The following is a 15,571-nucleotide window of genomic DNA, read 5'->3' as shown; positions in this document are numbered from 1 at the left end:
AAGGCTTTGGCTTCTGCGAAATAATATCAGACTGTCCATTCAGTTCTTCTTTCTTATGACCTCAAGAACCCTTTTTGTCTTTCTCTCTTTCTCTCTTTATTTCTTTATCTTTGTCTCTCTCTCTCTCTCTCTCTCTCTATCCGTCTCTTCGTCGAATGAAATTCGACATAGTATTCAATAAATCCTACGCTCTCATAATAAGAATTTCAATAAAATAGTATTTGCTCGAATAATCTCTTGAAATATTGTCAACATATCTATTTATTTATCGGTGATATCCTCTCTTCGATATCATCGATAAACTTTGTTGATACGATCTAATCGATATCGATTAGAATTATTATCGATCTAGTCGATACTTGTCATTAATGTTATAAAAATAAATCTCGTAGTTGTTCGATCACTTTGCGATATTGTTTTTTTATCGAACTAAGCTACAAAAATTTGTACGATACTATGTATTCGTATTTATTTGTGTAATTTTTCTTTCATTCTTTCTTTCCTTTTCTTTTTTTTTTTTTTTTTTTTTGTTATAGAATTGAACGATTTCAATCTTGAAAGTTTATATACTCGATGCAAATGTTCCTTCAGCACCTGTACCAAATATGCATATATTCTCGATGATAACGCGCTTGTTTAACGCAAAGCGAGTAACTTGTAAATTAATCGGCAAATCCGCGACAAGGAAAGTTCGATATGGTTCATGAATACTGGAGGAGAGAGAAGCTTTAAGTAAACTAAAATCAATATCTAACGAAACAATGAATATTCATCGAATATTTATCGACGTTATCGATGAAAGTAGAAGTTCCAATGGATAATAATACGAATTCTGGACGTTTAGGAAATCCATGATTAATCGATCGGTTTACTTCGATCGGTTGTCATATCAATTTAACAAATTGTTACTTTCATCGAAATATCGATTTATCGCTTATGTTACAAGTATTATAATATCTTATCGAGTACAATTATTTTTTCTACAATTATTTTTTAATACGTCAATTATATTACAATCACATTAATAGTACATACTGTGTATATATATACATACACATATATATATATGCATGAAAAAAAAATGTATATATATATGAAATAATATGAGTCTCGTCAATACGGATCAATCTCGAATACGAACAATTTTCTATAATGGATAATCGATTAGTTCTATAATTTGATGGATGGCCATATCTCTTCGTATCCCAGCCACCCCCTCATCCCCATATCCTCCCTCATCACCCACGATAATATTGAATAAAAAAGATCGAACGTAAATAAGAGAGATTTTATTTGTCACTGACGAAACTGAATATACGAACTGTTTCATTTTCATGTTTAACAATCTTTTGTAATATTAATAATGAACAACGTCCACGATCAAATACTTTTTTCTCATCAAAGGGAGGAATAAAGTAATTCATTTTTTTTTCTTCTTTTCTCCTTTTTTATGTTAAATGATCTAATCAATTTAATTAGAATTATTATCGAGCTTTAATCGTTAATTAATTTAGAAATGATCTGTTAGTTATGTCGTCACTTTTGTAATTTATTATCGAACGAAGCTTAATAAGAGCTTCTCCTTCTCTCTCTCTCTCTCTCTCTCTCTCTCTCTCTCTCTCGTTTTCACGACTAGTCTATTTTTCTCTTTCCGAATGGATCACTATCCTGCTTTTCGCATAGCCAAAGTTTGTTTTGCCACCTGAGAAAATAGATCGTATTCTCGAGACACGAATGTAGTCTCTCTCTTTCTCTTTCTCTCTTTCTCTTTCTCTCTTTCTCTCTCTCTCTCTCTCTCTCTCTCTCTCTCTCTCTCTCTCTCTCTCTCTCTCTTTCTCACCGAACCTTTCGTATTACTCTTTCTTCTCTCTTCGCGATCTCAGTTCGTGTTATGCGAAATAACAGTGATAAAGTTGAGGAACGAAAAGAGACAAAAGAAACCGAGAAAGAGAAAGAGAAAGAGAGAGAGAGAGAGAGAGAGAGAGAGAGAGAGAGAGAGAGAGACGCAAAAAGATTTTTCTTCATTTTTATTTCTATCGAAATGTCTTTTTTTTCTATTTCTTTTTAATTGAAGAAGTTCAACCCACACACATGTACGTCCTCAAAATAATTTCGTTAAAATTTTTATCAACAAATTTTTTCAAATCTATTACGATTAAAGTTCGAATTTTTCTTTTTTCTGTATTTTTTTTCTCCTTCTTTTCTTTTTTATCAATTAATTAATCCAATAAGGCAACAGTGAAAAGTTGCATCTTTCATTCATTTTTTTTTTTTTTTCTGAACAGCGAAGACAGTTTCGTTTTGTGTTGAACGATCGATACGATCTTTCGAATAATTAAACTGTTTTCGTTATTAAATGTTAATGTTGGAAGCTGTAATATATCGAATAACATTATAGTATACGATAATACTGTATCATGTTACAGTATCATGATACAGTATTGAATTGATCGATATAAGTAACTCCGAGTAAAAATTTATTTATTTAAATGACTGTATTAAATGTTTCGACATTTTTACTTATCAGTCAACCTCTTAATTTCTTGATAATCGATGAATGAAAAAAAATGTTTTTTCATCTCTCTCTCTCTCTCTCTCTCTCTCTCTCTCTCTCTTTTTTCTTTTTAATCTCTAACCAAAACATTAACCTTTAACAAAAATTTGTTTTCGAGGTTGTTACGATTACATTTTCGGAAGGACTCTCCTGTAATAGACACTTTTTTTTCTTTCTTTTTTTTTTTTTTTGTTAATTAATTAATTCATCGAACAGAATGAAAAAAAAAAAAAATTAAATCCGCCGTCGCGTTAACAATGACCAATACTTTTCAAAGGTACTTATATTTATCGATGATCAACAATGAGAACCAGTTGAAAAATATTGTGCAAATGTAATCCGTGAAAAAGCATTTCCTTTATTACAGAAAAATCATACTTTCAAAGGAGATGCATCACATACCGTGGATTATCACATATTTTACGTTACGTTTTAATAAACAAGCCGACATCAAAGAACCTTTACGTTCAAAGTATTTACGTACGTACGTACCCATATTACGTACAAACACGATGTAACTCTCTTATAAATATGCAATGAAGGATTGTAATTTTTCTCGAGATCCCCTGTCACTTTTTGTTCTACATAATAGGACACAGTATTTATATTCAAATATTATAAAATTTATCGAATGTGTGTTTATGATTCTGCTCACAAAAATTCTGTCCACGAAGAGACGAGCTTGCTTTGTCATAATCCTTTTTTTTTTTTTTTTTAATATTAATATTAATTATAATTATTATTATTATCATCAATATTAATAACGAGAGAGAAAGAGAAAGAAACAGAGGGATCTCGTACGATGTGTGAAAAACATCGAAATGTGTCGAAAATATTATCGTGAAGGATTGAGAGAAAAGCTGATTGAACAGCTGATGATATTTTTTTATTTTTATTTTTTTTTTCTTTCTCTCTCTCTCTCTCTCTCCCTCCCTTTCTCTCTTTTTATTAATATTAATCGTATTCATCGAAATCAGGACGAAAGGTAAAACGATTGTTTTTAAATGTAACACAATGAAAGAGATAATGGAATACGAATGAAAAGAGAGAGAGAGAGAGAGAGAGAGAGAGTAGTAATAACCAATCTCTCGACTCGAAAGAGAGAGAGAAAAGAAAAAAAAAAAAAAAGAAAAACCCTTATGAAAAATGTAAAAACATTAGGGCAACTTTTCCATCACAGGAGTTAAAACTAAGCTTCTTTCTTCTACTAGAACATTAAAATTACCATCGCGCCCACGAATATTTCCTAAATCGAGAGAAAAGTTGAAAGTTCAAGCATTCTCTCTCTTTCTCACACTCTCACAACTTTCAAATTCTTCAGAAGCTCTTTATTCTTCGTCGTTGGTAATACGATTAGTCTTCTCGGTACTCATAGAACTTCTCATAATGAAATAATAAACATCCATTAGTCATGAAAGAAAAGAGACTTTGAAAAATTTATCAAAAGGCTAACCGAGCGAGCTATTTAATAGTATGATATGCATTTACCTTGTTCAGAAAGACAGAGAGAGAGAGAGAGAGAGAGAGAGAGAGAGAGAGAGAGAGAGAGAATGTTATTCGAAAAAAAAAAGACGAATAACAACATAACAAATTCCTTTAGTTTTAAGGATACGTATATATAATCAGATGTTCGATCGTAAAACAGTTCGAATCTTCTTAAGTAACTAAATGAGATTAAATTTAAAGTCGATCGTTGAACGAACAATATATTTGCTTTTTAACTTATCGTACAGGGGTAATAGAAGGGATTGAAAGAGGGAAAATAAATGGATACGATTTTACTTCTATCGAATGAAAGCGCGATAACGTGTAATGAGCTGCTAATCGATCGCATATCTGCTTTTTCTTCATTTTTAAAAATAAAGAAAAAGGAGAGGGAGAAAAGAAAAAGAATGAAAAAAAGAGAAAGTTAATTAATCGTTCTTGCTGCGTACGTGATTCATAAAAAATAAAAAAAGATGAATGAAAAAAAGAAAAGTGTAGTAGAAAAAAAGGAAAAAATAAATAAATAAAAATCAGATACGAATGGGGTTAATCTCTACGTTTATATATACGTATATAATACATACATATATATATATATATATATATATATATATATATACACACGTACATAGCACCCTTCGAATTCCATATTATCTCGAAATAAAAAAAAAATACACGCTGCTTGGTAACCATATTGTTAGACTATTCGAGGATTCGAAATAATAGCCAGCAGCTTTTCTACTTATGCTTTTAACGTGGAAACGAGGTTAGGTAAATCATTTTGTTGGATTCGCCTCTCTGTAGCACAAGCTTGCAGTAGGTACAGTTTCATTTTTGGTCTGGGCGGAACATATCAAAGGAAGAAAAGGAAAAAAGAAGAAGAAGAAGAAGAAGAAGTAAAGGAAAAAAAGGAAAAAAGAAGAAGAGAAAGAAGCAGAAGAAAAATAAACGACGAGACGAAACGGCAGATTTGGCCTTAGTTTCTCTTTCTCTTTCTCTCTAAATCGAGGGCGACGAGAGATAAAAGACGTAAAAGCTTCCTTTCTCATTTGTATCTCTTGAAGAAACAAAGTGAAAGAATCACTGTTCTCTCTCTTTATCTCTCTCTCTCTCTCTCTCTCTCTCTCTCTCTCATTCCATATACTATTCAAACACACTTCAAACTATTGTATAATGAACGAGTATCAAGTAGATAATAACCAGAGGTGTACGAATTATTTTTTCTCTTTTCTTTTTCATTTTTTTTCTTCCTTTTTTTTGACTTTCAACTCTTTCGTTGTATCTTACTATTCTTTTAATTTTTTTTTCTATGTTTATTGTATTGATGTCGACAACGAAATTTTAGATTATTTCGATTAATTAATCAAAGATCAAAATCGTTTTGTAGATTTTTGTAATAACGAATACAAATACGGGTTTGATATAATAGTAGCGAGTGATTCCATTCATTGTCTCAATGACAATGAGAAACTCCTATCTATGTGTATTCTCAAACCGATTGTTAATTTAATCTCTGAATCTTATTCTCTAATCTCTTTGATCGTCGATGGGACTTGATTAATTCCTCCCTCTTCTCCTCCATCCCCTCCATCAAACAGCAAAGCTTTTTCTTTGTGGAGTTACGAGTCTCGTTGTATTAAGGAAAAAGAGAAGGAAAAGAAAATTAAAAAATTAAATATATATATATATATATATGTGTGTGTGTGTAAAAGAAATAACAAAGGACAAGTCAGAGATATCGAGTAAATTAAAACGATTGTTATACACACATACAAAGAGATACATCATAGACACTTATATTCCAATCCAGTAATCGTTAATTGTTCATAATATAAACAAATTCGTTTCCAATTAATTATTCATCAACTTACTGCGATCATTAACCGAATATAAAATATATAAAATATAATAAACATGAAATCTCTGCCACTCTACGAGTTTAATAAAGCGTAATCTACACGAGATGAGGATTTCGAAAAAACAAAAAAAAAAAAAAGATTATATCGTTATACGACCATCGTCGATTCGAATACTAATATCAATTCGAAAACATTCCTTTGAATATTGATAATTAACTTGCAATTATGATGGTATCAAAAGAATCTGGATTGTAAAGTACGAAACGTTCGTCGAAATTGGTTAGTGGTACTCTTCAGAACGAGAGAAAGGGGGTTATAGGAAACAGAGAAAATGAGAAAAAGATAGAAAGAGGGAGAGATGAAGGAGGGAGAAAACTACTGGACGACGGGGTCAATGATCAAAGAAATTCCAACGACAGGAGGTCGTAGAACGAACGGAAAGACAACGACGATGTGAAGGTATTCGTATAGAAGAGTGAGTGAATAAGAGAGAGAGAGAGAGAGAGAGAGAAAGATAATAAGTGAGAACGAGCGAGAAGACAAGAGAAAGAGAAAGAGAAAGAGAAAGACAGAGTAAAGGGAGGGGAAGACGACGGCTGGCGTAACAATGTCGGCTATCCGGGTTTGTTCTGTCCTACTTCGCCCTTACGGGCCAGCTTTTGTTCACCGTCGGACCGACGTCGTCCTCTCGTTCGGTCCTCTTCGGATCAGATCAGATTACCGGCCACTGGGGCGCTTATAGTCGAGGAAATGCGGGTTTCCATTGCACCGAATTGGTGACGTAAGGGGATTCGGACCGCACGAAGGAGTGATGTGAACGAACTCGAAAGAGTAAAAGAGAAAGAGAGAAGGAGAGAAAGAGAAAGAGAGAGAGAGAGAGAGAGAAGAGGCCAATACATTTCCCGTTTATTTCTACAAGGACTTTCTCTCTCTCTCTCTCTCTCTTTCTCTCTCTTTCTCTTTCTTTTTTTCTTTCTTTTTTTCTTTCTTTTTTTCTTTCTCTCTCTTACTTACTCTCTTATCGATGTCTATACTTTATCGTCCACTTCTGTTCTCCCCCATCGTCTACGATGTCTGTCGTGTGGTTCTCGAGAGGAAACCTTTCGACTACCCTTCTTGCCTTCGATTTCCTCCTGACCCTTTCCTCATCCTCTTTCTTTTCCTCTTCTTTCTCATCCATACTCTTTCTCTCTCTTTCTCTCTGTCTTTCATCACTTCACTTCACTTCACTTCACTTCACTTCACTTCACGTTACGCTACGTCTACGTCTACGTTTACGTTTACGTTTACGTCTACCGTTACGACTCTTCGAGCATAGATACTTCCGATACGTAGGATATCCTAGATACTACTGAAACCTAGTATAACGAACACGATGACTAATTTGACTCATACTATATTATTATTCGTACGAGAAGGTGACACGAGATATGTTATTTATCATTACATCGATTCGCGGAATAAGAGATTGTATGTACGTGTGTGTTTTTGTCTCTTTTTTTGCCGCGTAATAACATGACGTATGTATCTAGGTGACAGTGAATTTATTACTGTTGTTATTATTATTATATAGATTCGCGCAAGAAGGGATGTGCGTTCAAATATGGATGTGTCTTTATTTTGTTGTTATCTTTTTTCTTCTTTCTTTGTTTCTTCGTTCGCTTGTTTCTTTCTTTCTTTCTTTCTTTTTGTTCTTCTCGAAGTAACATCGAGATGTATCTCGATTATGTAAAGAGAAATATTTCGAAGAAATAAAAAATGTTTTGTTTATCCTTATACTCTCTCTCTCTTTCTCTCTCTCTCTCTCTCTCTCTCTCTCTTACTTTAGTGATAAATGCGAGTAATTTCTCCGATAAAAATGTTTATACCGACGTAACAAATGAATTATATTCTAATTATCTACGAGATTCGTCGATTATTCTTTTCTTTCTTCTTTTTCTATCCTTTTCGCTCGATCGCAAAGAGTTAATACAACATGAACGACATGTAAAATTCGTCTTCAAAAATTATTGACGTGTTAAAATTAAAAAGAAAAAAAAAAAAAAAAAGAAAGAGTAATAGCAAAAGAAGAGAGGGAAATAATAAGCAGGTAAATCGTAAATTTGTTTTTCTTCTTACCCGTGACGATAACGTTAATTTTCTTCACAAGAGGTGGATGAGTAGATACTTGACACTTGTACAGTCCTGAGTCCCTTGGCGAAGCATACAGGATTTGCAATCTCCAGTTACTTGGGTACCTGGTACGATCAAAAGAAGGGAAAACTTCATTTCCTTTTCAGTCAAGTGAGAAAGAGAGAAAGAGAGAAAGAAAGGATAGAGAAAAAAAAAGAGAAAGAGAGAGATGACACAAGGGGAGAATGGGGTTGGAGGGATTGGGGTTGTCCTTGTGGTGGTTCGTTTACTACGAGACGATGGTGTTGTCGTTTTCCAGAAAACCGACTTACCAGGACGTTTGATTTTCATGGCACATAAAATCGTTGATTTCGTTTCACAAAATAGGATATATACATATATATGTGTGTGTGTGTGTTTGTGTATGGGTCTATATATATATATATATATATATATATATATATATATATATATGGAGAGAGAGATGAAAAATACATATATAGAATAAATTTCTCGTTTGCGTTGTAGGGTGAAAAAAAAAAATAAAAATCATGTATGATAATGCAAATCGCGTTCAATCCTTTCGGTAATTCAATTTTTCCGAGGGTCTATCTACTTTATTTTTTTTTTTTATTTTATTTTTTTTTATTTTTTTCTTTCTTCGTCTCAGAAAGAAGAACGGATAGGAGGAACCAATGTAATTACGATTGGGACGATCGATAAATAGTTTATATATATATATATTTTTTTTTCTTTCTTTTTTTTTTGTATCGATTAAAGAGGACTAGCAGATAATAGAATTTACCGATAATGAAGACTGATCCTTTGATCGACGCTATACGGGATCCTGCCAACGGTTAAAAGTCGAAAGGAATCCTTGTCTTGTTGCACCCAAGTTACCTATAAAACAAACGATCAGAAACATTTGTAAATTAATTTTTGTCAGATCGAAAAGACACCAAATTTATTTCGTTCGTCGATTTTATATCATTCGATAATCCGAATTTCACGATAAAGATCACGATCGTTCTAACGATTGTTTTAATTTTAAGTTTTGATAAGACTCCTAAAGATTATATCCAATGATTATAAAAATGATTGATGAATAAGGTAACCTTTGATCTTCATATTATTTTCTACGCTACGCTACAGATACAAGAAAACCCACAATACACAAGAACTAATGCTTTCTCACGGGAGGCATCACTCCGATTCACTCTCAAACCTAGAGTTTATCAAACGTTCGCGAATAAAAGTCGAGTTTCCTACGAACCAAGGAGTCGTTAGTTCCGAAAGTTAGTTCACAGCCGCGACATTAGTCTTCGACACTCGTGCTACGGGAGAGTATACGCGAGAGAGGTCAAAGTTTTCACTTCGGAGGTCGAAGAGAGGGTCGGAGAAGGTAAGGTAAGCAACTTCTCTGAGAATTTAACTCTGTCGTCTTTCGAAACTAGAATCTAGTCGACTGATACGTATCGCCAATTTCAAGGACTTTTCTCTCTCTCTCTCTCTCTCTCTCTCTCTCTCTCTTTCCCCCCCCCCCTCTCTCTCTCTCTTCCTTTCTCTCTTTCTCTCTCATTTTTTTTATTAATTAATTTATTTCCGTATCATCGCAACAAAAAAATTTATAAAATAAACATGGATTATAATGAATTTATTACTACAGTAAAAATATTTTTTAAGTTATTTATATTAATTTCAAGAATCTCTCTCTCTCTCTCTCTCTATCTTATTTTTTTTTTATTAATTAATTTTTTTTTTTTAATAATTCATTGATGAATCAAATTTCACTAATAGTCTAAGTCAATATTTTATTTATTATTTGTATTCAATGATATATACTATCGGTAGTATAAGTCAATGCGTATGTACGTTTGTAGTAGTACGAGTCAACGTTTTATATTAATACTAGTACGAGTAAATACGTAATATACGTATATACGTATTCGCAGTAGTAGGAGTCAATATTTGACATAGTAGTACGAGTCAATGTTCGATACTATCGGTGTTATGACTCAACGTGTTATACATTAACAGTAGTACGAGTCAATGCTTCACATTGTCGGTAGTACGAGTCAATATTTGATATAGTAGTACAAGTAGTCAATGTTTGATATTATCAGCGGTATTATTAATCAATAGGTTATACATTAGGAGTACTACGAGTAATTGTTCGATATTATCGATAGTATTAGTCAATGTTTCAGATCCGCACAACTGCAACAGTACATGAAATCATTGATTCGTACTACTCGTAAAAAATCGGATATTCGTTTTCGAACGATTATAGATTATAAATCATTTCAAAAATTCTTACATAGATTATTGATTGCGAATAATTTGAAAAATTCTTGGAATGATTAAGGATCGTAGATAATTTCAAAAATTCTTGGAACGATTATGGATTACAGATCATTTCAAAAATTTTTATCTATTTTTCTTTTTCGTACGAAATATTTTTATCCTTTTCTTATATTCACACACACACACACACACACACATACATATATATATATGTACATAAATATATATACACATAAATACATATATATACATAAATATATATATACACATAAATATATATACACACATAAATATACATACATATACATATATATATATATATTAAACTAATTTTTCTTTACTACCGATCGGTCATTTTTGAAAGACGATGTTTCGCGATAAAGTTTGTCGTTCTCGAAAGCGGTTTCAAGTCGTTTGCTATTCTTGAAGCATATCAATATATATATATATATATATATATATATATATATATATATATAAATTTATAGATCTATATCTATATATATTATGGATATCCAAGGTGGAATCGGAAGCACTCGTTTTCGTTCCTTGGCACGGCCGAACGCCACAATCGGTTTCACATTACGTATTCCAGAGAATATGAATCCCTGAGGAATTTCAAGCGACTTCGTACTCTACCTCTTGCTCACGAGAGAATCTATGAGAAAGAGAAAAAAAGAGAGAGAGAGAGAGAGAGAGAAAGAAAGAGAAAAAGAGAGAGGATAAGATAAGGGTGGGGTTTCTCAAACTCGAGAAAGAGACACCGAGAAGAGGCACCGATTGAAATGCGGAAAGTTTCTTGCTGACAAAACGTGCACCAGAGAAATATACCGCTAAAAGTAAACGAAAAAGAAACGGAGAGAAGATTAACAAAGTGTTTGCAATTATGATCTTTCTCTCTCTCTCTCTCTCTCTCTCTCTAACTCATTTTAATCTCGCTCCCCTCCATCTTTCTTTTCTATTTTATTATTTACTTTTTTCTCTCTCCCTCTTATTCGCTCATCCATAAAATTATTTTATTATTACCACCAACGATTCTCTCGCAATAACACCGAATAATTGTTTTTACTGCGAGTTCGTATATTAAAGATAAATAAAAAAAAAAAAAAAAAAAAGAAAAGATAAAAAAATAAGAAAACAACAAAATAAAAAAATAAAAGATAAATCGATAGAAGAATAAAAACAAAACAAAAAAAATGTCGTTTCGCGGATTGGTTCCTTTTTTCTTCCCTTCCTTTTTCCCTTCACTCTCTCTTTTTTTTTTTTTTCTTTTTTTTTTTTTTTTTATTAAGCGATCCCTCTCGAACGTTTTTTTCATTACATGTCCTCTCCACATATACGACCACTATGCGCATTCCCTCTTACAACGGTTTAACGAATGAAATCATTCGGTATTCGTGGCTAGATTCTGGAAACGGGCAACCCGGTAGATTAGCTTCGTTGTTCTTTCGCGTTTCGATTAAGGCTAATCACGATCGAAGCCGAAAACGTTCGCATCCACGAATCCCACGTAGAGTTGCGATTTGCATCACAGAAAGAGAGAGAGAGAAAGAGAGAGAGAGAGAGGATGAGAAGGAGAGAGATAGATAGATAGATAGATAGATAGATAGATAGATAGAGAGAGACAGAGAGAACGGAAACGCGCGTACCTCGATCGATTCGCAGTAGAACCGTTTAATCTGATAACGGCAAATGGTATACATAAACTCCGATATTGGAGAGCTCAGCTGATGGATTTACTTTTAGTAATAAGCTTTCGATATTAAGCGTTAGATTATTTTTTTGTTTTCTTTTTTGTTTGTTTGTTTGTTTGTTTTTGTTCTTATCCGTCAAGCAACGATCATGTATTTTTTGCGTGCATATGTAGTTATACATTTTAAGATCGTGTTATCCGATCGAGATATATTTTGTTGCGTAAAAATATTTGGAGAATTAGTATTACATTGTTGTTATCATTTTTATTATTATATCCGTATATTTTGTTTTAATCGATAATAAAAATGAATAATACACCGATTACGATTTTTCTCGATATTTTAATTTGTTTATCACAAACGTCGATCTTATTCTAAGATCTATCGGATGAGAGAAAAGTGTTGATCTATAAAATTGTAGAATATTTGAAACGTCTGGTTTTAACAAACGAATCGTTACAAGAGATACAACATTTTGATTTACTACGCACTAAATTTGGTTATAATACGTATCGATAATACTGATTGATAAGATTGATTTAATCGTTCTTACCTTTTTATCGCCAAGCAAGCCTATCTTGCAATCAAGGCCAACGGTGCTACCGATCCTTGCAGTGACGTTAATCTCTCGATCGCCATCGACGAAGTAAGGTCCAAATTTCCCAATGGCACTGTCAACGCTCGGCAGAATAAATTTTCCACCTAACAAGGTCTTTTGCGTGCTAGTAATAATCGATTGACGACGATTACTACCGTTATTATTACTATTATTATTCTTATTATTATTATTATTATTATTATTATTATTATTATTATTATTATTATTATTATTATGACCGTCGTTGTTCCTTTCGAGTTCGGTTTTAACCGAAGGTTTGATCTCGTAAAACGCTTTCGTTGATTTCTCGTTAACAGGTATCAACAATTCGTTCATTAATCTCGAACGATGATCCTTCCTCGTTTCTGGGATCATTTTTAATGGATCCTCGACTTTGGTAGGGTCGATATCGTGATTACTGTTACGGACAGATTTAACAAGGGATTCAATAGAACGATCACGTTCCTTCTCGTCGACATTTAACTCTTCAAACATTTCTGGCTTTGGTACTTGAAAGGATATCGCTCTTATGTCATTGAAATCCTTGCGCTCGATCGATTCGGTTGAACGAAGATATTGCGAGGGCGAATTATCGATCGATCGCAGACTGGACGATTCAAAATGTCCATGATCGATATCTTGATCCAGCTCGTTCTCGTGTCGTAACTTTAACCGAGAAGATCGATGAAGATCGTTCGATCTGACGTTGCTCGAAGAGGAGGAAGAGGAAGAAGAGGAGGAGGAGGAGGAGGAGGAGGAGAAGGAGGAGGAGGAGGAGGACGATGACTCGACTTCGATCCTACTGTTGTTGTTGCTGTTGCTGATGTTGATGATACTACTACTACTATTACTACTATTACTATTACTACTATTACTACTACTACTACTACTACTACTCGTCGAGAGATCCTGTCGAGGTACTTCCAAGTAAGTAGCCTTCACTGTGACACTGTTTTCCAATCGGCTTTCGAATAGGCTCGTACTACCAGCTAACACCGAGAAATCCCTGGACGTAGTGACATCGATCGGTATCCTTTGATGGGATCTCGGTGGTACGATCGTCACGGTTGAATCGTCCTTGGGATCATCCTGAATCCTCGATATACCCTGATCAACCTTTTTACTCTGATCCCTCTGATACCGTGACGACTCTGTCTCCTCGTAATCGAGAAACTCGATTCTATTTACTTCCTTTCTAATTGTCCTCTTTTCGGTATTATTATTCCTATTCGATCGTTCTATCGTCGGTGTCATCGTCGTTGCCGATGACGTCGTTACATCAGATTTTCTCTTTTTCTTTGGATAAAACAAATCGATCGTAGAATTAACGTCGATATTCTCAACGGGCCAAACTTCCTCTTCTTTAACTTCCTCTTTATTATTGGTATTGTTGTTATCGGTGCTGTTGCTGCTTTGGTTATTGTTGCTATTGCTACCGCTGTTACTGTTACTGTTACTGTTACTGTTGTTATTGTTATTGTTATTGTTGTTGTTGTTATTTCTCGTATTCCTCTCGTTACCCGGAAAGTGTCGATGATCCTCCTCCGTGTTCCTGCCTCCAGGATGATTGATATCAAGCCCGATGGCGCCACCGTTCTCGGCTTCTGCAAACAGAAAGAGAGACAGAGAGAGATATCGGAGTAAACAGCTATATTATTCTTCCAAGCTTAAATTCGTATTGCTTCCTGGGAATGGCTAGTGACCGAAAAGAGAGAGAGAGAGAGAGAGAGAGAGAGATTGAAAGGAGTAATCGTCGAGAATGAGAGGATGAAGACCATGGCTCGTCCGTCATGTCAGTTCGTTCGACGTGCTCACCGAAAAAGGTCTCTAGTACCGAGGATCTTTATGTCTGTTCGTGATCGAAGTCGTTGCTCGGGGGTGGAAGAGCGTGGAGGATGAGAAATGATGGATTTGGTAATACTACTCCTCGTCTTCTTGCTACTTCACTTTTTCCCCTCTCCTTCCAACCCTTCACCCTTCCGTCCTTCCCATCCCACCAACAAAATTTGTCGGATACGATTATAGCCAAGGGCTATTCTTTCTCACGAACGACTCCAAAGTAAACATTCAAATATATTTCTTTTTATCGTCTATTTATAGGTATGTTGAGTACATATGTATGTATACGCACGAGTATATACGAATAGAAAGTATCGCACAAGACACACGAAAATTATGTTCATCAAGATTATTTAAAATTTAGTGATCTTTCTTTCGAATAAAGCTGTGACAAGTCAATTTTTGTTTTTTGTTTTTTTCTTTTTTTTTTTTTGTCTAAGATCAATTGTCACAAATTTCTCCATTTTTAAGTAACATTTCAAGATAAATCACCTGAAAAATCTTGATTGGAAACAGAGGTCAAGCGATATGTCATTTGAAAGGTCTTTTAATTCTCTATGCAATGCTTCGTTTCTTTCTCTTTTTCTTTTTCTTTTTTTTTTTTTTTTTTTAATTTTGCATTAATCGTATTTTCGATCTTTTCTTTCTTCGTTGGGACTCTGCATATACATATATGTATTTCTTGTTTTTCTTTTTCCTCTTGTGATTCCTATTCTGATTTTTCTTACCGTCAAAGAAAATAAAAATAATCCAAAAAATATCGAAAGAGTATTGGCTAGAAAGAAAGGAATATATAGGAATTTAAGTTAAGGGTAGAAAGAGCAAAGGAGTTTCTATGGCACGGTTTTTCGTTCGAGTATATTTTACCTGTTTCTTCGAAAAAAAAAAAAAAAAAAAAAAAAAAAAAAAAAAAAAAAAAAAAAAAAAAAAAAAAAAGAAAGAAGTAGAAAAAGAAGAAGAAGAAGAAAGAAAGAAAGAAAGAAAGAAAGAAAAAAAAATGAAAGAGCAGTAGACCAAAGGTATTCCACGTAAAGGTATTTCGATTTATTTCTCAAACGGCTGGAAATTTCGATATCTGGACGCGAGAGAACGGTGATGGTGGTGGTACACGGATTTACTGCGGCAA

The 15,571-nt window shown here is 33.7% G+C and overlaps 2 protein-coding genes across 2 annotated transcripts in view; both read right to left on the bottom strand.

Moving 5' to 3' along the window:
• LOC122632732 (myb-like protein F) overlaps positions 1-13,365 on the bottom strand; it is a 40,055-nt gene extending 26,690 nt beyond the window's left edge. The window contains exons 1-3 of the mRNA XM_043819906.1: positions 12,562-13,365; positions 8,816-8,910; positions 8,017-8,135 (exon numbers count right to left, since the gene is read on the bottom strand). Coding sequence (XP_043675841.1) covers positions 8,017-8,135; positions 8,816-8,910; positions 12,562-13,101 — 754 coding nt within the window. The 5' untranslated portion in view covers positions 13,102-13,365. The remainder of the gene's footprint in view (positions 1-8,016; positions 8,136-8,815; positions 8,911-12,561) is intronic.
• Positions 13,366-13,405: 40 nt separating this feature from the next.
• Positions 13,406-14,980, bottom strand: LOC122632364 (putative uncharacterized protein DDB_G0292292). The gene is made up of 3 exons (XM_043819073.1): positions 14,938-14,980; positions 13,528-14,210; positions 13,406-13,426 (listed from the first exon to the last, which is right to left on the bottom strand). The coding sequence occupies exons 1-3, from the start codon at positions 14,978-14,980 to the stop codon at positions 13,406-13,408; spliced, it is 747 nt and encodes a 248-aa protein (XP_043675008.1).
• Between the last annotated feature and the right edge of the window lie 591 nt (positions 14,981-15,571).

Source organism: Vespula pensylvanica, chromosome 10, assembly GCF_014466175.1.
Source record: "Vespula pensylvanica isolate Volc-1 chromosome 10, ASM1446617v1, whole genome shotgun sequence".
Classification (NCBI taxonomy): domain Eukaryota; kingdom Metazoa; phylum Arthropoda; class Insecta; order Hymenoptera; family Vespidae; genus Vespula; species Vespula pensylvanica.
The sequence above is the reverse complement of the archived record's forward strand: the minus strand, read 5'-3'. Positions and strand labels throughout refer to the sequence as shown.